Source organism: Ranitomeya imitator, chromosome 4 (assembly GCF_032444005.1).
Source record: "Ranitomeya imitator isolate aRanImi1 chromosome 4, aRanImi1.pri, whole genome shotgun sequence".
Lineage (NCBI taxonomy): Eukaryota > Metazoa > Chordata > Amphibia > Anura > Dendrobatidae > Ranitomeya > Ranitomeya imitator.
Window position 1 is genome coordinate 19,038,074 of NC_091285.1, and position 26,157 is coordinate 19,064,230.

General features: G+C 45.2%; 1 protein-coding gene across 1 annotated transcript; it reads left to right on the plus strand.

Annotated features, from left to right (window-relative positions):
* Positions 1-2,426: 2,426 nt before the first annotated feature.
* On the plus strand, positions 2,427-24,763 carry DENND11 (DENN domain containing 11). The gene is made up of 9 exons (XM_069763227.1): positions 2,427-2,637; positions 11,864-11,963; positions 12,306-12,464; positions 13,347-13,500; positions 20,863-21,001; positions 21,473-21,604; positions 21,922-22,072; positions 23,678-23,746; positions 23,841-24,763. The coding sequence occupies exons 1-9, from the start codon at positions 2,427-2,429 to the stop codon at positions 24,034-24,036; spliced, it is 1,311 nt and encodes a 436-aa protein (XP_069619328.1). The 3' UTR covers positions 24,037-24,763.
* The last annotated feature ends 1,394 nt before the right edge of the window (positions 24,764-26,157 follow it).

Here is a 26,157-nt window from a genome sequence, read left to right on the forward strand (position 1 = left end):
TTTCTGGATTTTTTTTTCTCAGTTTGTCTCCCATAGTTGAGGTCTACCTATGATGTAAATTACAGACGCCTCTCATCTTTTTAAGTGATGGAACTTGCACTATTGCTGACTGACTAAATACTTTTTTGCCCCACTGTATCTTGAGGCAGAAAACCAAAACAGACCTAATATTTCTCACATCTGATGGTTTGTTACAATTGTACCCAGTCAGGAAACTCCATTGTGAGGTCCTACATTGGCAACACACATCCTGAGCAGCTGTAACTCATGCAACTACATCCCCATCTACTTTAAAGTGTTGTCTAGGCCGGATACAGCTGTGACAAAACTTCAGCTGTTTTTTTTTTTTTAATATATAAAAACTTATATGGATGACATTTTTATAGTTTGCTCAGGCTCAAAAGAAGACCAGCAATTTTGCCATTTACTTAACGATTCTAAAGACAAGAATATGTTTTTTACATCTGTCTTTGGAGGTCAAGAACTTAATTTCGTAGATGTCGAGGGTGCAAGCAAAAAACAGAATCCTCCTCACAGAAATATATAGAAACCCAACTCTGTCTTACATTTTGCTAGTGTGCCCCAACACATACAAAAACCACATTACCATATAGTCAGTTTTGGCGCTTGAGGAGGGTCAGTAATACGGAAATAACTTTTGACAAACAAGCAGATGGATTAAAAAGTCGTTTTTTTAATCAAGAGGTCATCTACATAAGATTCTTGAAGAAGCTCTAAAAAAGGCAAAAGAATCAAGTCCGAAATCACTTAGGACACCGTGCATTAATAAAAACAGTGCAAAACCCAAGAGGTTTAACTTTAGTTCTGCATATGGTCCTATGGACAAAGCTATACGTTCTGCCATAATTAGGAACTGGCGCGTCTTAAGTTCAGGTAAAAATCTAAGAGATGTGTTCAGGAAAAATAGACGGTGTCAAAATTTGAAGGATAATTTTGTCCGTAACCGGTTAAAGGTACCTCTGTCACACACATTGTAGGACAGACTAAGTGCAACACAAAGGGATAAGGGGAATCTCACTCTGTCTGCCTTAAGAGACCCTAAATAGGTTCCGTACCTATCGCCGAGCAGGATACCTAGTCCTTGTCTTACCCTATTGGTAAGCCCTGCACTGGGAAGGAAGGCGTGAGCACTGGTCGAACCCCACTAACGCTAAAGACAGATGAGATACACAAAACAAGGTAGACACTTAGCTTGAGAAGCCTCAGAGAGAAACACCGACGTCCTCCAAACTCCAAAGAGGGTGGCAGCTCCAAGCCTCAACAGGGAAGTGTAAAAAGAAAATATCACCCGCACCTCCCAACAGGAAGTTATGAGTTATATACACCCAGATCCAGGTGTGACCATTAGAGCCGGGGGAGGTGGCCACTGGACCTTAGCATCAGAAGGACCAGGCAGAAGTCTACAAAGGTGGAATATCAGATTATGCCAATCAGTTTGTTGTGTGTCGTCTTCTGCCCGTGTAATAGGGTCTATATAGGAGAAACTCTCAGACCCCTCTCTGTAAGGTTTAGGGACCATTATAAATCGGTCTCCTCAGGGGAAGGGTCAATGAGTGTAATTGGGCAGATACGCGATGTGCATAAGTCGGACATGAAGGTCTTGGAGATGGAGTCTCCATTGGACCTGAAGAAGCTGCTTCTACGTAGGGCGGACAGACAATACACACAAGGTCCATGTGGCTTCAATGATAAGGCTGATATGTTGGGTTTCTGTAAATACATTTTTTGGGGGGATTTTTGGTTTTAAATAAAAAATACCAGTTTTTCAATTGTTGTTACAGTGGGCCAGTAATCCATCCGCCTCCTTCCATACCTGGACGCGTTGAAGCGTCTGATCGACGCGAAACGGCCGTTGCCGCCCCCCTGTGCCCGCTCCCCAGCCTCCATGGACCATGAGTTGCCACCAATTTTCCATCTCCGGCCTGGAATATCAGAACGTTCAAGGACCTTTCAATATCAATTATGAAACTTTATAAAGAAAATGGACACAAAGTGACAGCCAGCCCTGTAGAGCTCTGCTGGCTGCTTCCCTGTGAGCTGCTGATGAGTTTTACACAGTAATGACCCTCATTAATAATTCATCACACAGAACATGGAGGAAGGAGCAGGAGGACCCCCATTCTCCCTCCAGGAGGCTGCTGTGCACAGCGCTGGGTGCAGTCAGTACACGGGGGGTTGTCAGACACAATAGCCCGGTTGTCAGGAGTCAGACAAACCCATTGTGTCTCTCCATGACAGGCGGCTCTGGGCACAACAGCTGTTCTGGCCCTTCCCGGAAGTGACGTCACATGTGAAAGGGGTCTATCTCTGCCCTCACACTGTGGGAGATAGAGCGGTTTCACAGGCGCATCGCTCCTCCCCCTCACTTCCGGCGCCCGGGGCTGCTGCTGACGGCTCTCAGCGGGATGGCCGGGCGCACGGACCGGGCTCCGCTCCTGGACTGGGCCGAGGCGCCGGGGGTCAGTCCCGTCCCGGAGGGGGAGCAGGAGGGGAAGTGGCCGCGGGGGTATGGGGCGAGCTGGAGCCGCACTCCGCCCGGGGAGCTCTGCCCGCTGCCCCAGCTGGAGGACGATCACATCGTGGCGGTGTTCGTGGTCACATTCGACCCCAGGAGCGGTGAGTGCGGCGGGAGGGACGAGTGCGACCGCGGTGTCCGGTGACCGTGTACGGGGATCATTGCTGTATATAGGGGGGATGATGACTGTATATAGGGGGGATGATGATGACTGTATATAGGGGGGATGATGATGACTGTATATAAGGGGGTGATGATGACTGTATATAAGGGGGTGATGACTGTATATAAGGGGGTGATGACTGTATATAAGGGGGTGATGACTGTATATAAGGGGGATCATTACTGTATATAAGGGGGTGATGACTGTATATAAGGGGGTGATGACTGTATATAAGGGGGTGATGACTGTATATAAGGGGGATCATTACTGTATATAAGGGGGTGATGACTGTATATAAGGGGGTGATGACTGTATATAAGGGGGTGATGACTGTATATAAGGGGGTGATGATGACTGTATATAAGGGGGTGATGACTGTATATAAGGGGGTGATGACTGTATATAAGGGGGTGATGACTGTATATAAGGGGGTGATGACTGTATATAAGGGGGATCATTACTGTATATAAGGGGGTGATGACTGTATATAAGGGGGTGATGACTGTATATAGAGGAAGGGAGATGACTGTATATGAGGGGGATCATTGCTGTATATAAGGGGGAGATGACTGTATATAAGGGGGTGATGACTGTATATAAAGGGGGGATGACTGTATATAAGGGGGTGATGACTGTATATAAGGGGGAGATGACTGTATATAAGGGGGTGATGACTGTATATAGGGGGGTGATGACTGTATATAAGTGGGATGATGACTGTATATAAGGGAGTGATGACTGTATATAAGGGAGTGATGACTGTATATAAGGGGGATCATTACTGTATATAAGGGGGGATGATGACTGTATATAAGGGGGTGATGACTGTATATAAGGGGGATGATGACTGTATATAAGGGGGGGAGATGACTGTATATAAGGGGGATCATTGCTGTATATAGGGGGGTGATGACTGTATATAAGGGGGTGATGACTGTATATAAGGGGGTGATGACTGTATATAAGGGGGTGATGACTGTATATAAGGGGGTGATGACTGTATATAAGGGGTGATGACTGTATATAAGGGGGATCATTGCTGTATATAGGGGGGATGATGATGACTGTATATAAGGGGGACATTACTGTATATAGGGGGGTGATGACTGTATATAAGGGGGTGATGACTGTATATAAGGGGGTGATGACTGTATATAAGGGGGTGATGACTGTATATAAGGGGGTGATGACTGTATATAAGGGGGACATTACTGTATATAAGGGGGTGATGACTGTATATAAGGGGGTGATGACTGTATATAAGGGGGACATTACTGTATATAAGGGGGTGATGACTGTATATAAGGGGGTGATGACTGTATATAAGGGGGTGATGACTGTATATAAGGGGGTGATGACTGTATATAAGGGGGACATTACTGTATATAAGGGGGTGATGACTGTATATAAGGGGGTGATGACTGTATATAAGGGGGACATGGCTGTATATAAGGGGGACATTGCTGTATATAAGGGGTGATGACTGTATATAAGGGGACATTACTGTATATAAGGGGGATGATGACTGTATATAGAGGAAGGGAGATGACTGTATATAAGGGGGATCATTGCTGTATATAGGGGGGTGATGACTGTATATAAGGGGGTGATGACTGTATATAAGGGGGTGATGACTGTATATAAGGGGGTGATGACTGTATATAAGGGGGTGATGACTGTATATAAGGGGGTGATGACTATATAAGGGGGTGATTACTGTATATAAGAGGGGGATCATTACTGTATATAAGGGGGTGATGACTGTATATAAGGGGGTGATGACTGTATATAAGGGGGAGATGACTGTATATAAGGGGGAGATGACTGTATATAAGGGGGTGATGACTGTATATAAGGGGGGTGATGACTGTATATAAGGGGGATGATGACTGTATATAAGGGGGTGATGACTGTATATAAGGGGGTGATGACTGTATATAAGGGGGTGATGACTGTATATAAGGGGGACATGGCTGTATATAAGGGGGATCATTACTGTATATAAGGGGGTGATGACTGTATATAAGGGGGTGATGACTGTATATAAGGGGGACATTACTGTATATAAGGGGGATGATGACTGTATATAAGGGGGATGATGACTGTATATAAGGGGTGATGACTGTATATAAGGGGTGATGACTGTATATAAGGGGGACATTACTGTATATAAGGGGGTGATGACTGTATATAAGGGGGACATTACTGTATATAAGGGGGACATTACTGTATATAAGGGGGACATTACTGTATATAAGGGGGATGATGACTGTATATAAGGGGGTGATGACTGTATATAAGGGGGACATTGCTGTATATAAGGGGGTGATGACTGTATATAAGGGGGACATTGCTGTATATAAGGGGGTGATGACTGTATATAAGGGGACATTACTGTATATAAGAGGGTGATGACTGTATATAAGGGGGACATGGCTGTATATAAGGGGGATGATTGTATATAAGGGGACATTACTGTACATAAGGGGGACATGACTGTATATAAGGGGGATGATGACTGTATATAAAGGTACATTACTGTATATTATTATAGCGCCATTTATTCCATGGCGCTTTACATGTGAGGAGGGGTATACATAATAAATACAAGTACAATAATCTTGAACAATACAAGTCATGACTGGTACAGGAGGAGAGAGGACCCTGCCCGCGAGGGCTCACAATCTACAAATATATATATAAGGGGATCATTACTGTATATAAGGGGGTGACTGTATTGTATGTGGTGACTGTATATAAGGGGACATTACTGTATGTACTGGGATCATTACTGTATATAAGGGGATCATTACTGCATATAGGGGGGATGATGACTGTATATAAGGGGGATCATTACTGTGTATAAGGGGGATGACTGTAAGGATTGTATGTAGTGACTGTATATAGGGGACATTACTGTATATAAGGGGATATTGACTGTACAGTGACTGTATATAAGAGGGTGATGACTGTATAGGCGATCATTACTGTATATAACGGGGATGACTGTATTTAAGGGGGATAATGACTGTATGTAGTGACTGTATGTATACCGAGTATAGGGAGATGATGACTGTATAAGGGGGATGACGACTGTGTTTAAGGGGATCATTACTGTTTATAAGGGGGATGATGACTGTATGTAGTGACTTTATATAAGGGGCTGGCATTGCTGGCGGGGTGCTGCCGCTGGCATTGCTGGCGGGGTGCTGCCGCTGGCATTGCTGGCGGGGTGCTGCCGCTGGCATTGCTGGCGGGGTGCTGCCGCTGGCATTGCTGGCGGGGTGCTGCCGCTGGCATTGCTGGCGGGGTGCTGCCGCTGGCATTGCTGGCTGTACTGGTGTTGTGGGCACTATTGTGCATAGTTGTCGTTACGCTATGGCCAGGACTGGTTTGGGAGGCGCGACCATTACATGATGGCTTTGCTGCCACTTCTTCCCCCTACTGTGTAATGGGTCCCCCCCCCCCGGCCATATATTATCAGTACCAGTACTTGGACCCCCGCCCGTTGATGAGATTATCTGAGACCCCAAATGTTTTGCCGCTTGTGACTAGCGCTGAGGGGACATTTGTGTAAACACACGTCGGCTCGTCGTACAACATTGGGCTCGTGGCGTCCGGTTGTGACATGGGTGACAATGCTGTTCCTGAGATGGCTGTGTGGGGGTGTCGCGGGCGGATGGGGTCACATTGTGAGGTACCGTGACTAGAGGGCCACAGTCGCCGTGCACCCCTAGCCCAACAGGGGCCCCATTCGCTTCCATGGCAACCCCAAAATGGCGGCCTGATACAGTGAGGCGCACAATCCCTCAGACTGGATTTACTATTTTATGTTAAACCCTGATTTTTACAGGCACGATGGTAGAATAAAATGATGTGTCTAACTTGATGTTTTTGCCAAAATTGGGAATTCTTTTTTTTTTATTTTTATTATTATTATTGTGGGATTTTATATTGTATAATTTAGGTCACGTGCTACGTTCTGGGACGTCTCTGAAGGACAATAACGGCAAAAGATAAAAACGAATGAAAACGATTGTAGAATTAATATCAAAAGCCGAAAACCGCAGATAAAAAAGGCAAAAAAGCGTCCAGAACAAAATGGCTCTTTGTTGCTCATAGCAACCAATCACAGCGCAGCTCTAATTTCTGATAGTGCTCTGATAAAATGAAAGCTGCACTGTGATTGGTTGCTATGAGTAACAGAGGCCGGTTTATAAATTTGCCCGGTGAGTTTTTTTTTTGGGTACAAGGCCGAGATCACAAATAACCGTGAAATCGTGAAGTTGCCGCCATTGTACCATACACACGACCAGCAGCCGGACTCTCCAGGCCAGAGCGACCACGGCGATAACAAATTTGTTTTTGTTTTTTTTTTAAAATAAAGAAAACCAGTTCTGTTCTCAGAAAATGGCGACAAAAGGTTCTGATTTTTTTTCAACCATTGAAACATATATTTTCTATATGTTTCGCTGGTTGAAAAAAAATCTTAACTTTAAAAAAAAAAAAATTATTATTTTGTGGGTTTTTTATTTGCTCTTTGATGGAGCTGTGAGGTTTTTTTGTGAGCTGATATTTTTATTGGTAAGATTTCAGGGTACATATAATATTTTGATCATTGTCTATTGCATATTTGCCGGGAAGTACGGCAGCTGGAAAAAAAATAAAATAAAATGACAAATACATGGCTGCTTTCTCCCAGAAATGACGCCACCTCTGTCCATGGTTGGTATTGCAGCTCAGCTCAATTGCTGTGAATCAGGCAGAATTACAATACCAAACACAACCTGTGGACAGGGGGTGGCGCTGTTTTTTTTTTTTTTTCCCCCTTTAAGGCTGCCGTCACACTAGCAGTATTTGGTCAGTATTTTACATCAGTATTTGTAGCCAAAACCAGGAGTGGAACAATCAGAGGGAAAGTATAATAGAAACATATGCACCACTTCTGTATTTATCACCCACTCCTGGTTTTGGCTGAGAAATACTGATGTAAAATACTGACCAAATACTGCTAGTGTGACGGCAGCCTAAAGGTACCTTCACACTGAGCGACGCTGCAGCGATACCGACAACGATGTCGATCGCTGCAGCGTCGCTGTTTGGTCGCTGGAGAGCTGTCACACAGACAGCTCTCCAGCGACCAACGATCCCGAAGTCCTCTGGTAACCAGGGTAAACATCGCAGGGCCGCGCTTAGTAACCCGATGTTTACCCTGGTTACCAGCGTAAACGTAAAAAAAACAAACACTACATACTTACCTTCCGTGTCTGTCCTCCGGCGCTCTGCTTTCCTCTGCACTGTCAGCGCCGGTCAGCCGGAAAGCAGAGCGGTGACGTCACCGCTCTGCTTTCCGGCTGGCCGGCGCTCAAAGCCAGTGCAGAGAAGCACAGCGCCAGGGGACAGACACGGAATGTAAGTATGTAGTGTTTTTTTTTTTTTTTAAGTTTACGCTGGTAACCAGGGTAAACATCGGGTTACTAAGCGCGGCCCTGCGCTTAGTAACCCGATATTTACCCTGGTTACCAGTGAAGACATCGCTGGATCGGCGTCACACACGCCGATCCAGCGATGTCAGCGGGAGATCCAGCGACGAAATAAAGTTCTGGACTTTCCTCAGCGACCAACGATCTCCCAGCAGGGGCCTGATCGTTGGTCGCTGTCACACATAACGATTTCCTTAACGATATCGTTGCTACGTCACAAAAAGCAACGATATCGTTTACGATATCGTTATGTGTGACGGTACCTTAATCCTGTGTAAACCTGCCTCTGCTGATAAGGAATCTGCTGAAAACACAAAGGGCAGGAAGTATGAGACTAAAAGCCTCAGTGAAGTCTTATTTTTTATTTTTTTTTAGACAGATTGTGGTTTTGAAAAAAAAAATTGACAATTTTTTTCCTCTTTTTTTAAAAAAAATACGTGTAACATCAAAATCTGATTTATGTAATAGGTAATTTTCTGATGACACGTTCCCTTTAATGACATCCCTAAGGAAAAGCTCCGGATGGTTGACTGGTAATTCGGTAATTGGCAGCTGCGTCCTGCCATGGAGGATGGGTATGTGCCTGGGTGTGCCAGACACGTGGCCCTATTGTCACCCGTCTTCCTTGTGACTCCGGCTTTACCTGCGTCCCTGTGATCTTATCTGGCACCTGTTCCTTGTGGAGTAGCAGAGGGGGAAGGGTTCTCCGGGCAGGAGCTGCGCCCATCGCGGTTCCCTCCGCCGGCCCGAGGATTTTCCGGACTCCTGACTTTCTGCTGCGCAGAATTTACAGCCCAGATGAGAACGAAAAAAAAATTAATTAAAAAAAATAATATATATACCATTGTTCTAATGTCTGTCGTTTCCTCGCAATTTCCTCGTTGGCACCTTTGACGCGCCTTTCAGTCACACGTCCCCTTTTCGTCTTTGTGTTTGTGGTTTTACATAGAAGTTGTATCCAGTAAAAGTTCTCGTTGTCTTCGTGGTTTCTTCCGCTTTCTGTGAATTTTACTTTTCAGCGCATTACTTTCCAGTAATCGCAGGGATCCGCTTCCCTAGAGAAAGCCAAGCGATGAGATCTGGGGGGACAGGAATCTACATAAGGGAGAAATAATGTAACAGTAGTAGGGGCTTCTCTGCAGATCTGATAATTGAAGTTTATTTGTAGTTTGTTATAAAGCGACAATGAACATTTTCTTGCATTAAACAAACTCCTTAATCTGCAGATGAAGTTAAGGCACCATTCACAGCTTGTACTTTTATTGTTTTATTTTCCAGAGCTGCACTCACTATTCTGCTGGTGCAGTCACTGTGTACATACATTACATTACTGATCCTGAGTTACATCCTGTATTATACTCCAGAGCTGCACTCACTATTCTGCTGGTGCAGTCACTGTGTACATACATTACTGATCCTGAGTTACATCCTGTATTATACCCCAGAGCTGCACTCACTATTCTGCTGGTGCAGTCACTGTGTGCATACATTACATTACTGATCCTGAGTTACATCTTGTATTATACTCCAGAGCTGCGCTCACTATTCTGCTGGTGCAGTCACTGTGTACATACATTACATTACTGATCCTGAGTTACATCCTGTATTATACCCCAGAGCTGCACTCGCTATTCTGCTGGTGCAGTCACTGTGTGCATACATTACATTACTGATCCTGAGTTGCATCCTGTATTATACCCCAGAGCTGCACTCACTATTCTGCTGGTGCAGTCACTGTGTGCATACATTACATTACTGATCCTGAGTTACATCCTGTATTATACCCCAGAGCTGCACTCACTATTCTGCTGGTGCAGTCACTGTGTACATACATTACATTACTGATCTTGAGTTACATCCTGTATTATACTCCAGAGCTGCACTCACTATTCTGCTGGTGCAGTCACTGTGTACATACATTACATTACTGATCCTGAGTTACATCCTGTATTATACCCCAGAGCTGCACTCACTATTCTGCTGGTGCAGTCACTGTGTGCATACATTACATTACTGATCCTGAGTTACATCCTGTATTATACCCCAGAGCTGCACTCACTATTCTGCTGGTGCAGTCACTGTGTACATACATTACATTACTGATCTTGAGTTACATCCTGTATTATACTCCAGAGCTGCACTCACTATTCTGCTGGTGCAGTCACTGTGTACATACATTACATTACTGATCCTGAGTTACATCCTGTATTATACCCCAGAGCTGCACTCACTATTCTGCTGGTGCAGTCACTGTGTGCATACATTACATTACTGATCTTGAGTTACATCCTGTATTATACCCCAGAGCCGCACTCACTATTCTGCTGGTGCAGTCACTGTGTACATACATTACATTACTGATCTTGAGTTACATCCTGTATTATACCCCAGAGCTGCACTCACTATTCTGCTGGTGGAGTCACTGTGTATATACATTACATTACTGATCCTGAGTTACATCCTGTATTATACCCCAGAGCTGCACTCACTATTCTGCTGGTGCAGTCACTGTGTACATACATTACATTACTGATCTTGAGTTACATCCTGTATTATACCCCAGAGCTGCACTCACTATTCTGCTGGTGCAGTCACTGTGTACATACATTACATTACTGATCTTGAGTTACATCCTGTATTATACCCCAGAGCTGCACTCACTATTCTGCTGGTGGAGTCACTGTGTACATACATTACATTACTGATCTTGAGTTACATCCTGTATTATACTCCAGAGCTGCACTCACTATTCTGCTGGTGCAGTCACTGTGTACATACATTACATTACTGATCCTGAGTTACATCCTGTATTATACCCCAGAGCTGCACTCACTATTCTGCTGGTGCAGTCACTGTGTGCATACATTACATTACTGATCTTGAGTTACATCCTGTATTATACCCCAGAGCCGCACTCACTATTCTGCTGGTGCAGTCACTGTGTACATACATTACATTACTGATCTTGAGTTACATCCTGTATTATACCCCAGAGCTGCACTCACTATTCTGCTGGTGGAGTCACTGTGTATATACATTACATTACTGATCCTGAGTTACATCCTGTATTATACCCCAGAGCTGCACTCACTATTCTGCTGGTGCAGTCACTGTGTACATACATTACATTACTGATCTTGAGTTACATCCTGTATTATACCCCAGAGCTGCACTAACTATTCTGCTGGTGCAGTCACTGTGTATATACATTACATTACTGATCCTGAGTTACATCCTGTATTATACCCCAGAGCTGCACTCACTATTCTGCTGGTGCAGTCACTGTGTACACACATTACATTACTGATCCTGAGTTACATCCTGTATTATACCTCAGAGCTGCACTCACTATTCTGCTGGTGCAGTCACTGTGTACATACATTACATTACTGATCCTGAGTTACATCCTGTATTATACCCCAGAGCTGCACTCACTATTCTGCTGGTGCAGTCACATTGTACATACATTACATTACTGATCCTGAGTTACATCCTGTATTATACTCCAGAGCTGCACTCACTATTCTGCTGGTGCAGTCACTGTGTACATACATTACATTACTGATCCTGAGTTACATCTTGTATTATACCTCAGAGCTGCACTCACTATTCTGCTGGTGCAGTCACTGTGTACATACATTACATTACTGATCCTGGGCTGATGATGGTTTTTCTCCTCAGGTAATATGGTGGAGTGGTGTTTGCCCCAAGACATCGACCTGGAAGGAGTGGAATTTAAGTCGATGGCGAGCGGGTCACACCGGGTGCAGTCGGATTTCATGTAAGTATGCGGACAGTGACGGTGCGCTGCGATCTTATCACTTACAGTGGGGGATGGGTTATTATGTGTGATCACATTACCCCTGTATACCGCCGCTTTCTCCTGCTCCCGCCGGCCGTGACTTTCTCGTTTTTCTCGGTGGACGGTTTCAGTCATCGTGGAAAATCATAAAATATTTATTTCCAAGAATACAAATATTTGTCTGGTTTCCTCCGTCAGATATTGGTTCCTGTACATTATTCACGTGCGCGCTCCGACTCGCCAGTGTTTACTATAAAAAATAAATAATTTCTGAGCCTCCGATAATAATATGTGACCTGTTCTTTTCCGACTTCTCCCCAGTTACTTCCGTAAAGGCGGCTTCTTCGGCCTGGCGTGCTTCGCCAACATGCCGGTGGAGAGCGAGCTGGAGAGAGGCGCGCGGATGAAGTCCGTGGGGATCCTGTCACCGTCCTACACCCTGCTGTACCGCTACATGCACTTCCTGGAGAACCAGGTCCGGTAAGTGATGGCTTTCTATTTTTTTTTCAAATTTAGTAGGCATTTTATTACTTCTTTTGTTTATTATTTTATTTCTTTTGATTTTCTTTATATTTTGATTTTTTTTTATATTTTACAGTTTTGTATTTGTTTATTTTTACATTTTTTATTTACGGTGGGAAATGTTTGTTTTTTATTTTACTAATTTGTAGTAGTTTTTTTTTCTTTTGTTTTACTTATTTTTTTTTTATTGTTCAGTACTTTGTATTTTAAGATGTTTTATATTTGGATTTTTCTTAAACGTTTTTTATTTTTATTTTTGTAGTTTTTTAGTTTTAGCTTTTAGTTTGCTTGCCTTCCTTTTTTACTTTTTATATTTTTAAGAATTTTTTTTTTATTTTAGGGCTTTGTAGTGTGTTTTTCTTTATGTGTACTTTATATCTTTTTTTATTTTATGTATTTTTTAAGGCGTTTTTGTATTTTTTTCACTTATTTTTCTATTGAGTTTTGTATTTTATTCTTTTGATTTTACTTTTTGTTTTCATTTCTTTTGATTTTTTTTTTTTTTTTTTTGACCTTCTAAAGTCCAGACGGTTTCTGGACTTTAGAAGGTCAAACTTCAGACTCCTCTTGTACCCGGCGTGTAATATTGATCGAGGCGGACGATAAATTTATCCTTTTACGGCTCCGATTTTAGCCTTTCCGTTCTTGTACTGGTGACAGGTTTCCAATCTTCTTCAAACAGGTTCTTGAACATCAAAGTTGTTGAAGCTTCGATCCTTCTTTTTCAGAATCTCCGCTTGCTGTCAGTGAATGAGGCTATTGCTCTCTGGTCTAAACAGTCCGTTTTCCGAAACTGCCGCCTGTCTTGTGTTTTACTGGTTTCCATGTCATACGTTGCAGGCACCAGCTGGAGCTGCCCGGCCATTACACCCCTCTGGAGGCCTTTTACGAAGACAAGAAGGGGGTCTTACCTGCTGGCGTCAGTCCCCAGTCGTGCCAACCTAGTGTACACTGGCTGTCATCTATACACAAGCACCTGTACCCAGAGATGAAGGTCAGAACCCCCATCCTAATTTTTCCTTTCTACTTCTTCCTCATATATATCTGTAAAAAAAAAAAAAAAAAAAGTGCACCCTTTTGCTCCCCAGTTGGAGGTCAAATTTTTCTGCGTAGACAAATTGTTTCATTTTATCTTCCGGCAGCCACCACTAGAGGGAGCGCTCTGCATATGTATGTAGACAGTGCTCATTGAACGCTATAATCTGCCTTAACGACCCCTAGATATCTCACTTAAGCCACATTGTGAACACTGCTGTTTTTTTTTTTGTTTTTTTTTCTCATCACCGTAGTAATTCATTTTTTCAATACCATATGTGCGGGGGCGTGGCCTGAGAGTCCATGTGAGCGGACGTGCGGCTGTGAGCTCCCGCCGCTGTATATTGTAAAATCCTGCAGAGCCGCTGCTGTTTGGTCCCTGCGGGGGCTTACTGGCTGCGGGGAGACTTGGAGAGGCCGGCGGTGCTGTTCGGTAGCGCTGGAACCGACGAACATGACCAGGAGACGGCAGAAGGACGCGGGAGCCGGGGATGCAGGCGCAATCCAAGATGGCGCCGACTTGAGGGAAAAGGCAGACAAGGAGAACGCCGCATGCAGAAAGCGCATGGAGGTAGCGGCAAAGCTCCAGCAGTTTGCGAGAGCGGAGGCCGCAGAGGAGGGAGCCGGAGCTGATACCGAAGAGGAGGAGGAGGAGGAGAGCCCAGCAGGAGAACATGAGGTACAACAGGGGAGAAAGGAGAGTAAAATGGCGGTGGCAGAAGGGGGACCCGAGGAAATGGCGCCAGAAGCTGAGCCTACCCTAAGAGACGTTTTTGCGCTAGTCTCTTCATGTAAACAATCTCTGACCATACAGATACAGGAGGTTAAGGGGGACACAGCCCAGATAAACGCAGCCATGCAGAAGATTGACAAACATGTGGGGGAGGTAGAGGAGAGAGTGAGCACTGCAGAAGACCATATAGTGCAGCTGCAAAAAGCAGAGAAAAAGTTCACTCAAGCAATAGCTGAATTGGCTGCGAAAAATGAGGACCTTGAGAACAGGTCCAGAAGAAACAATATTCGCATAGTGGGCATCCCTGAAAAAGCTGAAGGGAGGAATCCAACGGAATATATTGAAAAATGGCTGTTAGAGACATTTGGAGATATGGCGCTAACAAAAGTGTTCGCGGTAGAAAGAGCGCATAGGGTCCCGCCGAAACCACCTGTCCCTGGAGCGAATCCCCGTACCATGCTCGCCAAAATTCTAAACTATAGAGACAGAGACATTATACTGAGGAAGGCCAGAGACATGACGGATCTGACAGTTGAAGGCCAGAAGATTGCTATATACCCAGACTATTCTACTCTGGTGCAGAAACAACGGATGATGTTCACGGGTATCAAGAGACGGCTGAGGGAATTGGGTGTGCAGTATTCCATGATGTTCCCAGCAAGACTGAGGGTGGTGGCGTTTGATAAAATTCATTTTTTCCAGAAGCCGGAGGACGCTACCCAGTGGATCGATATTAATGCTAAAAAGCTTAAAGGAAAAGGAGACTGAAACTGTGGGAAGAGTCTGAAGTTGTTTACTTATCTGTCAGTTGGAAAAGAGTCATGTGATTGACAAGCCAAGGGGTTTGGGGGGGGAAGAAGGGAAAGGGATGGTGTAATGGCTGCTGGGAAAGGGGGAGGAAGGGTTTGCGACATATTTTAAGTTTATGCAGACTTCTTGTGTGTGCAAATAATTCTAAGTTAAAATGTTTTGAGAACGTTATTTTTCAAAATGTCTGAAATCCTGTTATGTACAGTGGTGGGAGGAGGGTTGGGAAGGTAATGCCAAACGGAGTGTTCGCTATGGGCGATGATGCCCCACTCTTGGAAAGAGGTGGAATGGTTAGATGTGAGGGGGGAAGGGTGGGAGGGGGAGTTGGGAGGGGGGGGGGGAGGGTAGTTAGACAGCCTGAGCTCAAAATTGATGATACTTATAGTGAAGATGAGCCAAGTGATGGGGACCCGTTTTAAGATTTTGTGCTGGAATGTGAGAGGCCTAGGGGAGAAATCCAGACGTGCTGCGTGTTTGCAATATGCAAGAGACCAAAGGGCCTCAATGATATGCTTGCTGGAGATGCATTTGGTAAGGGAAAAAGTGGATGTTCTGAATAGACGATGGATCCAGAGGGGATATCATTCTACCTTCTCCACGTATGCAAGAGGAGTCTCAATCTTGGTTCCAGCGGGAGTTCAGTATGAGGAGGTGAAGGTATATGTGGACGTGGAGGGACAGTATGTACTATTACGGTGTATACTGTATGGAGTGATGCTGTGTGTTGCCGCGATGTATATTCCGCCTCCCTACTCTAGCAGGAAGATTAGAGAAGTAATGGAGCGAGTGGAAAAATGGGGACCGACACCGTTAATAATTATCGGAGATCTAAATAACATCTGTGATGAATATTGGGATAAAAATAAAAATACTCAGAATAGGTCGGAGGGACACATAACAACATTTGGCACCTATATACAGGAGATAGGTTTGATTGATCTGTGGAGGGTTAGACATGTGGGGGAGAGAGGGTACTCATGTTATTCACCGGCACATGCCACGCTCTCTAGGATTGATATGGCTCTGGGTAACAGGATTTTGGACACATTGGTTGGGGAGGTGAGATATCTGCCAAGGGCCTTGTCGGACCATAGTCCAATTGAAGTAGAGGTTAGATTGGAGGGGGCTCGCTCGCTAAGTGGGAGAGAATGGAAGATTCATCCTAATTGGTTACAGAGTATTGAGTTGGAAAGTATAGGACGGGAGGTGGCGGAATTCTTTCTCTTAAATGATGGAAGCGCCGACGCTCTTACAATTTGGGATGCAATGAAGGCGTACCTGAGGGGACTACTGTTTAGGGACATTAGTAGGTGTAAGCGGAGGACGAGAGAGGTAGAAAAAGCGGCAGTTGAGGAGTTGAAGGAAGCAGAGGATGGGATGGCCACACTGGGAACCCCTGAGGCAGAGAGAAGAATGAAAAACGCACAAAATCATTTGGAAAAAATTCTGCTAGGCAAAGCTGAGAGGAAACGAGATTTCCAAAGGGTATTGTTCTATCAGGAGGGAGAAACAGTGGGACATATGCTGTCGGTAGTGGCTGCTGCTCAGAGAGGTTCTTCATATATACACTCTTTGGATTCTGCTAGTGGAGGTAAAATAACGGAAACACCTGAAATTTTGAGAGCCTTTGCGGACTTCTATGCAGATTTGTATTCCTCTCGGGTTGGTGAATCGGTCGAGGACACACTGACTTTCTTGGAAGGTCTGGATCTGCCGAGACTGAGTGAGGCAGATAGGGAGAGCCTTGAGGCCCCTATCACTGAGGAGGAATTGAGTCGGGCATTGATGTCTATGGCCAATGGGAAGGCGCCTGGGGTCGATGGGTTACCCGCTGAGATCTATAAAGGGTTGGCAGAAGTGTTGATTCCTAGATTAAAAATGGTATTGGAGGAAGCTAGGTCTTGTGGGCGCTTGCCAGCCTCTATGAGAGAGGCCATAATAGTGGTCATTCCAAAGGAGGATAAGGACTTGGGGAAACCGGAGTCGTACCGCCCAATTTCTTTACTAACAATTGATGTCAAGCTTCTGGCCAAGGTGTTGGCTCTCCGCCTCTCTAGTGTTATTGCGAGTCTGGTGCATTCGGACCAATCTGGCTTTATGCCGGATAGATCAACGGCGATCAATTTGCGGAGGTTATATGTAAATTTGCAGGTAGAGTCTGATAACTGTGGTCGAAGAGTGATTGTATCGCTAGATGCACACAAGGCGTTTGACAGCGTCGAATGGGGGTACCTCTGGCAGGTGCTGGAATGTATGGGGTTTGGCCCGCAGTTTGTGGCCTGGATACAGCTGTTGTACTCATTACCATCCGCCAGAATTAGAGTAAATGGGGAGCTATCTCGTCCTATAGGGCTGGCTAGGGGTACTAGGCAGGGATGCCCGCTTTCACCCCTCCTGTTCGCGTTGGCTGTAGAACCTCTTGCTGCTAAGATTCGGCAGTCGGATGGGGTCCCTGGGTTTAGGTATGGCAAAGTAGAGGAAAAAATAGCGTTATATGCGGATGATGTTTTGCTGTTCCTGGAGGATCCAGACAATTCACTAAGAGGGGCCGTTGAAATTGTTGAGAGATTTGGTACTGTGTCGGGACTAACAATTAATTGGGATAAGACGGTTCTTTTTAGAGTGGATGACGTAGGAGAGAATGCGAGTGAGGATGTTGGGGATGAGAGGCTGAAGGTGGTTTCCCAATTTAAATATCTTGGAATATGGATTTCGGTGCCGGTGGCGGAGTTTCTGCAAAGAAATTTGACTCCTGTTATGGGGGTACTCAAGGCAAAGGTAGACGCCTGGAATAAGCTACATCTATCGGTCGTCGGTAGGGTAAACCTTATTAAAATGGTCCTTATGCCCAAAATTCTTTATGTTCTGCATAACGCACCAATTTGGATCCCTCGGGGGAAGTTCAGGCAGATTAATGCCCTCTTTAGAAGTTTGATATGGGGTAGACAATATCCACGTATTAGCTTGGAGACGCTTCAACGACCCAAGGAAGATGGTGGTTTGGCTTTGCCCAACCCGGAAATATACTTCCTTGCGGCCCAGAGCCAGCATTTGAAGGGCTGGGCGCGAGGGGCGTCATCCAGTGCAGTACAACAGATATTGGAAGAGGTGACGGACCGACGACCGATGGCCAGGTGTTTGGAGGATGGCTCATTGGGCGCGCTGGGGAAAATATACCCAACCCTGTTCCTGATTCGTAAATTATGGAATAGATTAAGGCAGATTCGTGGGGTTACAGGGTTGACTAAATTCACACCGATATGGTCTAACCACAACTTAAAGGATTTTGAGGCCCTGGGAGGATTGATGGAATGGCAGAATAAGGGAATTTGCTTTGTTCACCAGATAATCCAGCAGCAGGAGCTGAAGTCCTTTTCCCAATTGCAGGAAGAATTTGGTTTGCGATCCACAGGGGAATATCAGTATGCGCAGATGAGACATGCCTTTAGAGCTCAGAATAAGAAGGCTGATATCAGGGTTCAAGATGATATAGTGTTGGAGTATGTGTGTGGTGAGGGTACTACAAGGGGAGTTATTTCCACTCTGTATAAGGACCTTATGCACACATTTCTGCTAGATTTCCCTATAAAGGCGAGAGCTAAGTGGGAGAGGGACGTAGGGCCGATGGAAAATGAAACCTGGGAATCGGTGATGGAGTGGGTTCCGCGACTATCCTTGAGTGAACCATATAGGCTCTCGCAGCTATACATTTTGCATAGGGTATATAAATCTCCGGAAGTGTTATACAAAGCGGGATTGCGTGCCAATTCTGGGTGTCCGAGGTGTGCGAGTGAGAAGGCAGGAATATATCACATGATGTGGACGTGTCCGAGACTGGCTGCCTTTTGGGTGGTGGTTTTGAGCCGAGTTGAAGCAGCGTATAAGTGCAGAGTTGTTAGAGACCCGATAGTATGTGTGCTGGGATATGTGGAAGAAATTGGAGTTGACAATACTTGGAAGATTGCAATTGCTAGGCTACTCTACATGGCCAGGAAAGTAATAGCACGAAACTGGATAAACGCGGAACCACCTGTGAGAAGGGAATTTCTCCAATATGTTCAACATGGTCTAAAATTGGAAAAGGGGGTGTACAGTAAAAGGGGGAAAATAGAACTCTTTAATAAAATATGGTCTCCTTGGCTTGATTTGGATTGAGGAGTATAGGCGTCGTGTTTCCTAAGACCTGGAAGAGGATAAATTACAAGAGGCAGATAATGCCTCGGTGGGGGGGAGATTGAGACTGAGCTGTCTTATGGGGGAGGGGGGTAGTTGGGGTAATGTTGGGGTTTATTAAAGTAAGAAAATGTGTATCTGATATAATGCAATGTAAATGGCATTCTGTTGTTCTCCTTTTTTTTATATTGTTAATAAAAATCTATTTAAAAAAAATAAAAAAAAAAATACCATATGTGCCCCAAAATGGCACCGTAAAAAAAAAAAAAACTAATATATGGCTACGTCCAATTGCTGTATTGATCTTAGCAGTAGTAAAAAAACAAAACATAGCTGCGTCCTTAAGGGGTGAAGACGGGGGGCGATCCTTTACTCTGGGGTTTCAATGGCACCATTCGTTTTAATGGACCGTGGCGTCACGTGCAGAACAATGGATCGAGGAGACGTCTTGGTGATCAACGAAACAACGAGGCTGTTCATGTGTAAGAAGGGTTCTCGTGACTGGATATCAATGTGATGGCGTGATCAGTGATAATTGTGCTGTAATGAATGAAGAGTGTGTCATTGTCGTCAGGAGCTGCCGGCTGTTGTGTATGACGTCGAGCATGCTCATTCTGACCGTGCAGGGACTGCTGCTGCACCCATCTCTGTGCCCACACAGCCGGAGACCTGCTGTAAAACCCTGACCTCTGCTGTGTAACCTGAATACTTTACTCTGCTCTGATCTATCTTTTGGGACTGTCTGTAACTCCCTCCCCTTAGTTTCAGCTGATGAAAAACATCCTCAACGCACAATACTGCTTCCACCATGTCTCACTGTGGGGATGGTGATTTTTCTGGTGATAAGCAGTTTTAGCTTTGCAACTTTTGCAATTATGGGCAAAAAGTTAGACCCTGGTCTTATAAGACATAACTCGTTTTCCCACCTGATTTTGTAAAACTTAATGTAGATTTTTGGCAAAACATAGCCATGCTTGGATGTTTTACTTTAAGAAAAGGCTTCAGTCTTGCCTCCCTACTCCACAGGCCAGACATAAGAAGAATACATGAGATTGTTGTCATGTGCAGTACACAACCAGTACTTAACAGAAATTCCTGCAGCTCCTTTAATGTTGCTGTTGGCCTCTTGGCAGTCTCCCAGACCAGTTTTCTTCCTTTCTTTTCATCAATTTTTGAAGGGGGCTCAGTTACAGGTAATGTCATTATTGTGCCAAATTTAAGCCACTCCTTGATGCTTGCCTTAGTAAATTTTTGTTTGTCCCCTTCTCCTGGCTGATAACTTTCAGCAGTGAAACTGCACTTTTGCTGTGTGGTCAGCTGTTTACGGACCATGGATTTTACTGTAAAATGCAGCTAAGAAGATGTCATAAAAATCCTCCTCTGGGTATGTGGTTAATCAGGTTTTCTGCATAATTATGGCGGTCATGTACCCACTACTGTTTAACCTGAGTGTTAATGTGATTGGGTAATTTCTGATCACAACATAAGCGGGTGTCCAAACTTATGCAACTACATTATTTTAGTTTTCTCGTGTTCCCCCCTGCTCCCTGTTCGGCAGCACATTTAATGCTTTCACCTACATACGGTTTGTCGTTTCTTCTGTAGATCACCCACCCGGCCGGCTGTATGTCGCAGTTCATTAAGTTTTTCGGGGAGCAGATCTTCGTCCTCTGGAAGTTTGCCTTACTACGGAAGCGCATCCTGATATTTTCACCGCCTCCTGTCGGCGTTGTCTGCTATAGAGGTAATCTTTACCTTCTTACTCTAATGGTGACTTAAGAACAGCGCCACTCGTGGTCACAGGTTGTGCCTGGTATTGCAGCTCCGCTCCATTCATTTCAATGGAGCAGTGACAAGTGACTCGAGGGATAGCCATTCTATTGGGATGGAAACACGGGACCCCCATTGTTCTGAACAGAGTGGATCACTGTCTGTGGCACTGGCCAGATATATAGAGCCAAAACTCCACCGCTCCGTATGCCATCTAGTGGCCGTTATCGGGTATTACACCTCCGCTCCTATTCACTTCAATAGGATCTGAGCTGCAGTACCTAACAATGGCCACTACATGGTGTACAGAGCTGTTGTCTACAATCAGCTGAGTGGCTTGTGACCCCCGCCCATCTGACACTGGTGACCTACACTAATCAGTGGACATCCCCTTTAACATATAACCTTTTTTTTATTATTGTTTTCGTTTTACCCTCCCGCTCAGTTTACTGCTGTTGCTGTCTCGCCAACGTCACTTTGCCCGGTATCGGAGTTACCGCTCCGGAGTCGAAGCCTTTCTTCTACGTCAATGTCGCTGATATCGGAACCCTCGATGATGAGGTTTCCTACGTGGCCTGTGAGTCCTTCATTCTTGTCCTTACAATATAATAAATATAGATTGTTTGCTTCAAATTAAAAGGGGTCCCTTGGCAATCCCTTCTTTAAATGAGGATCTTACTGATTGTTGGGTTCTAACTGTGGAATCATCTGGCGATCAGTTTTTATCACTAGTAGGAGCTGGACCTTTCTCCTGCAGTGGCCACTACTGGAGAGATGGGGTATTACATGGGTGACATTGGAAGGAGTCCTCCAGCAGCTTTCTCATGTGTTTTGTCTGTGTGGGTTTATGACCTGGAATTTATCTATTCTGTCCAACCCTCCCCCCATTTATAGGTACGACAGAGAAGATCTTCGAGCACAAGCAGGATCTCTACGATGTTTACGTAGATAACCAGAATGTGAAGACTCACCTGGATCATCTCCAGCCATTACTGAGGGTCAACAGCGCGGACAAAGAGAAATACCGGCGGCTCAACGATCAGCGGTGACCGTTTCTGTTCTGTGTTTCTGAGCTTCTGATGGGATACAGGGGACCTGTCACTTAAAACTTGCAGTATGTTATAGGGCAGGAGGAGCTGAGCAGATAGATATATAATTTTCTGGGAAAAGATATAATGTAATCCGTTTATTTCCTGATTATTTTGGGTGTAGGAGTCCAGTGGGCGGAGTATAGTCACTGATAAGACCTCCCACTGGACTGCTAAGCTACAGTGTTTACTAAAAAAAAATCTACTGGTTTATGTCTACAGCTCCTTGGCAAAACTGTGTCTCCATAGTTACAGACTACAAACTGTGTAGTCTGACCCTCCTCCGTCTCCTCCCTCTATACTCTGTATAGTCTGACCCTCCTCCGTCTCCTCCCTCTATACTCTGTATAGTCTGACCCTCCTCCGTCTCCTCCCTCTATACTCTGTATGGTCTGACCCTCCTCCGTCTCCTCCCTTTTTACTCTGTATAGTCTGACCCTCCTCCGTCTCCTCCCTCTATACTCTGTATAGTCTGACCCTCCTCCGTCTCTTCCCTCTATACTCTGTGTAGGCTGACCCTCCTCCGTCTCTTCCGTCTATACTCTGTATAGTCTGACCCTCCTCCGTCTCCTCCCTCTATACTCTGTATAGTCTGACCCTCCTCCGTCTCCTCCCTCTATACTCTGTATAGTCTGACCCTCCTCCGTCTCCTCCCTCTATACTCTGTATAGTCTGACCCTCCCTCCGTCTCCTCCCTCTATACACTGTATAGTCTGACCCTCCCTCCGTCTCTTCCCTCTATACTCTGTATAGTCTGACCCTCCTCCGTCTCCTCCCTCTATACTCTGTATAGTCTGACCCTCCTCCGTCTCCTCCCTCTATACTCTGTATAGTCTGACCCTCCTCCGTCTCCTCCCTCTATACTCTGTATAGTCTGACCCTCCCTCCGTCTCCTCCCTCTATACACTGTATAGTCTGACCCTCCCTCCGTCTCTTCCCTCTATACTCTGTATAGTCTGACCCTCCTCCGTCTCCTCCCTCTATACTCTGTATAGTCTGACCCTCCTCCGTCTCCTCCCTCTATACTCTGTATAGTCTGACCCTCCTCCGTCTCCTCCCTCTATACTCTGTATAGTCTGACCCTCCTCCGTCTCCTCCCTCTATACTCTGTATAGTCTGACCCTCCTCCGTCTCCTCCCTCTATACTCTGTATAGTCTGACCCTCCTCCGTCTCCTCCCTCTATACTCTGTATAGTCTGACCCTCCTCCGTCTCCTCCCTCTATACTCTGTATAGTCTGACCCTCCTCCGTCTCCTCCCTCTATACACTGTATAGTCTGACCCTTCCCCCATCTGCTTAGAGACACATTAATACTGCACTGTTTTTTCTTTTTAAACTTTGTAACCGTGGAAATGCATTGTTTTGCACTGGAGCTGTATACACAAAACAACAATTTTTTTTTTTTTTTTGTAAATCAAGATAAGTTGCGTTTTATTTTTTTAATTTAAATCCTTCCAAGCAATGAAAAACTGTTTTTCAAAAGTACACATACCCCTTGTATCCTACGATATTGGCAATCTGTGTCCCCGGTGAGCTGCGCTCATTGCTGTGTCTCTGTGCAGGCAGCTGCTGATGTACGCGCAGGAGGTGGACGGCGACTGCTCATCCTGCGAGGAGGACCTCTTCATTCTGTAAGTAGGCAGGATGTTCCCCGAGGGGCTAGTTTCGGGCGACGCGCGTCGGTGTCTGGTTGTTCTTTCATGGCTTTCTCTCCTTGTCCCGCAGCTTCTTCATGGAGCAGAATAACCGGATATTCCAGATCCTCCTGGAGGTGGCGGCGAGCCAAGACAAGACTCTGACGGCCGATCACGCCCGCAGCATGGGCCTGGACCCGCAGGGCGACCGCAGTTTCCTCATGGACCTTCTGGAAGTGTACGGCTTCGACCTGATGCTCGTCATCGACAACCCGTGCTGCCCCTGACACTGTGTGCGGACCACCCAGGCCACTCTGCCCCTGTAAATATCCCACCCCCGTAGACTGACTGCAGAGGGGGCTGTGACCCTTCCCCAATACCGGACCCGGCTGTCACAAGTAAGATACGCAATAATGACACTGCAGGAGGACAAAGCCCCCGGAGGAGAGAACAGGAGGACGAGACAACGGAGGAGCCACGGCGCCCCCCAACCCTCTGTGGCGTCAGTGCTCCAGGGAGGATCTGCGGCCTCAATGGATAAAATGGCTTCCTGACCTATAGATGACTGGGCCTATTTAAAGTGCATGTCCAACAGCCACATAGTCATTACTGATCCCAGGTTACATCCTGTATTATACCCCAGAGCTGCACTCACTATTCTGCTGGTGCAGTCACTGTGTACATACATTACATTACTGATCCTGAGTTACATCCTGTATTATACTCCAGAGCTGCACTCACTATTCTGCTGGTGCAGTCACAGTGTACATACATTACATTACTGATCCTGGGTTACATCCTGTATTATACTCCAGAGCTGCACTCACTATTCTGCTGGTGCAGTCACTGTGTACATACATTACATTACTGATCCTGAGTTACATCCTGTATTGTACTCCAGAGCTGCACTCACTATTCAGCTGGTGCAGTCACTGTGTACATACATTACTGATTCTGAGTTACATCCTGTATTATACCCCAGAGCTGCACTCACTATTCTGCTGGTGCAGTCACTGTGTACATACATTACATTACTGATCCTGAGTTACATCCTGTATTATACTCCAGAGCTGCACTCACTATTCTGCTGGTGCAGTCACTGTGTACATACATTACATTACTGATCCTGAGTTACATCCTGTATTATACTCCAGAGCTGCGCTCACTATTCTGCTGGTGCAGTCACTGTGTACATACATTACTGATTCTGAGTTACATCCTGTATTATACCCCAGAGCTGCACTCACTATTCTGCTGGTGCAGTCACTGTGTACATACATTACATTACTGATCCTGAGTTACATCCTGTATTATACTCCAGAGCTGCACTCACTATTCTGCTGGTGCAGTCACTGTGTACATACATTACATTACTGATCCTGAGTTACATCCTGTATTATACCCCAGAGCTGCACTCACTATTCTGCTGGTGCAGTCACTGTGTATATACATTACATTACTGATCCTGAGTTACATCCTGTATTATACTCCAGAGCTGCACTCACTATTCTGCTGGTGCAGTCACTGTGTACACACATTACATTACTGATCCTGAGTTACATCCTGTATTATACCCCAGAGCTGCACTCACTATTCTGCTGGTGCAGTCACTGTGTACATACATTACTGATTCTGAGTTACATCCTGTATTATACCCCAGAGCTGCACTCACTATTCTGCTGGTGCAGTCACTGTGTACATACATTACATTACTGATCCTGAGTTACCTCCTGTATTATACCCCAGAGCTGCACTCACTATTCTGCTGGTGTAGTCACTGTGTACATACATTACATTACTGATCCTGGGTTACATCCTGTATTATACTCCAGAGCTGCACTCACTATTCTGCTGGTGCAGTCACTGTGTACATACATTACATTACTGATCCTGAGTTACATCCTGTATTGTACTCCAGAGCTGCACTCACTATTCTGCTGATGTAGTCACTGTGTACATACATTACATTACTGATCCTGAGTTACATCCTGTATTATACCCCAGAGCTGCACTCACTATTCTGCTGGTGCAGTCACTGTGTATATACATTACATTACTGATCCTGAGTTACATCCTGTATTATACTCCAGAGCTGCACTCACTATTCTGCTGGTGCAGTCACTGTGTACATACATTACATTACTGATCCTGAGTTACATCCTGTATTGTACTCCAGAGCTGCACTCACTATTCTGCTGATGTAGTCACTGTGTACATACATTACTGATCCTGAGTTACATCCTGTATTATACCCCAGAGCTGCACTCACTATTCTGCTGGTGCAGTCACTGTGTACACACATTACATTACTGATCCTGAGTTACATCCTGTATTATACTCCAGAGCTGCACTCACTATTCTGCTGGTGCAGTCACTGTGTACATACATTACATTACTGATCCTGAGTT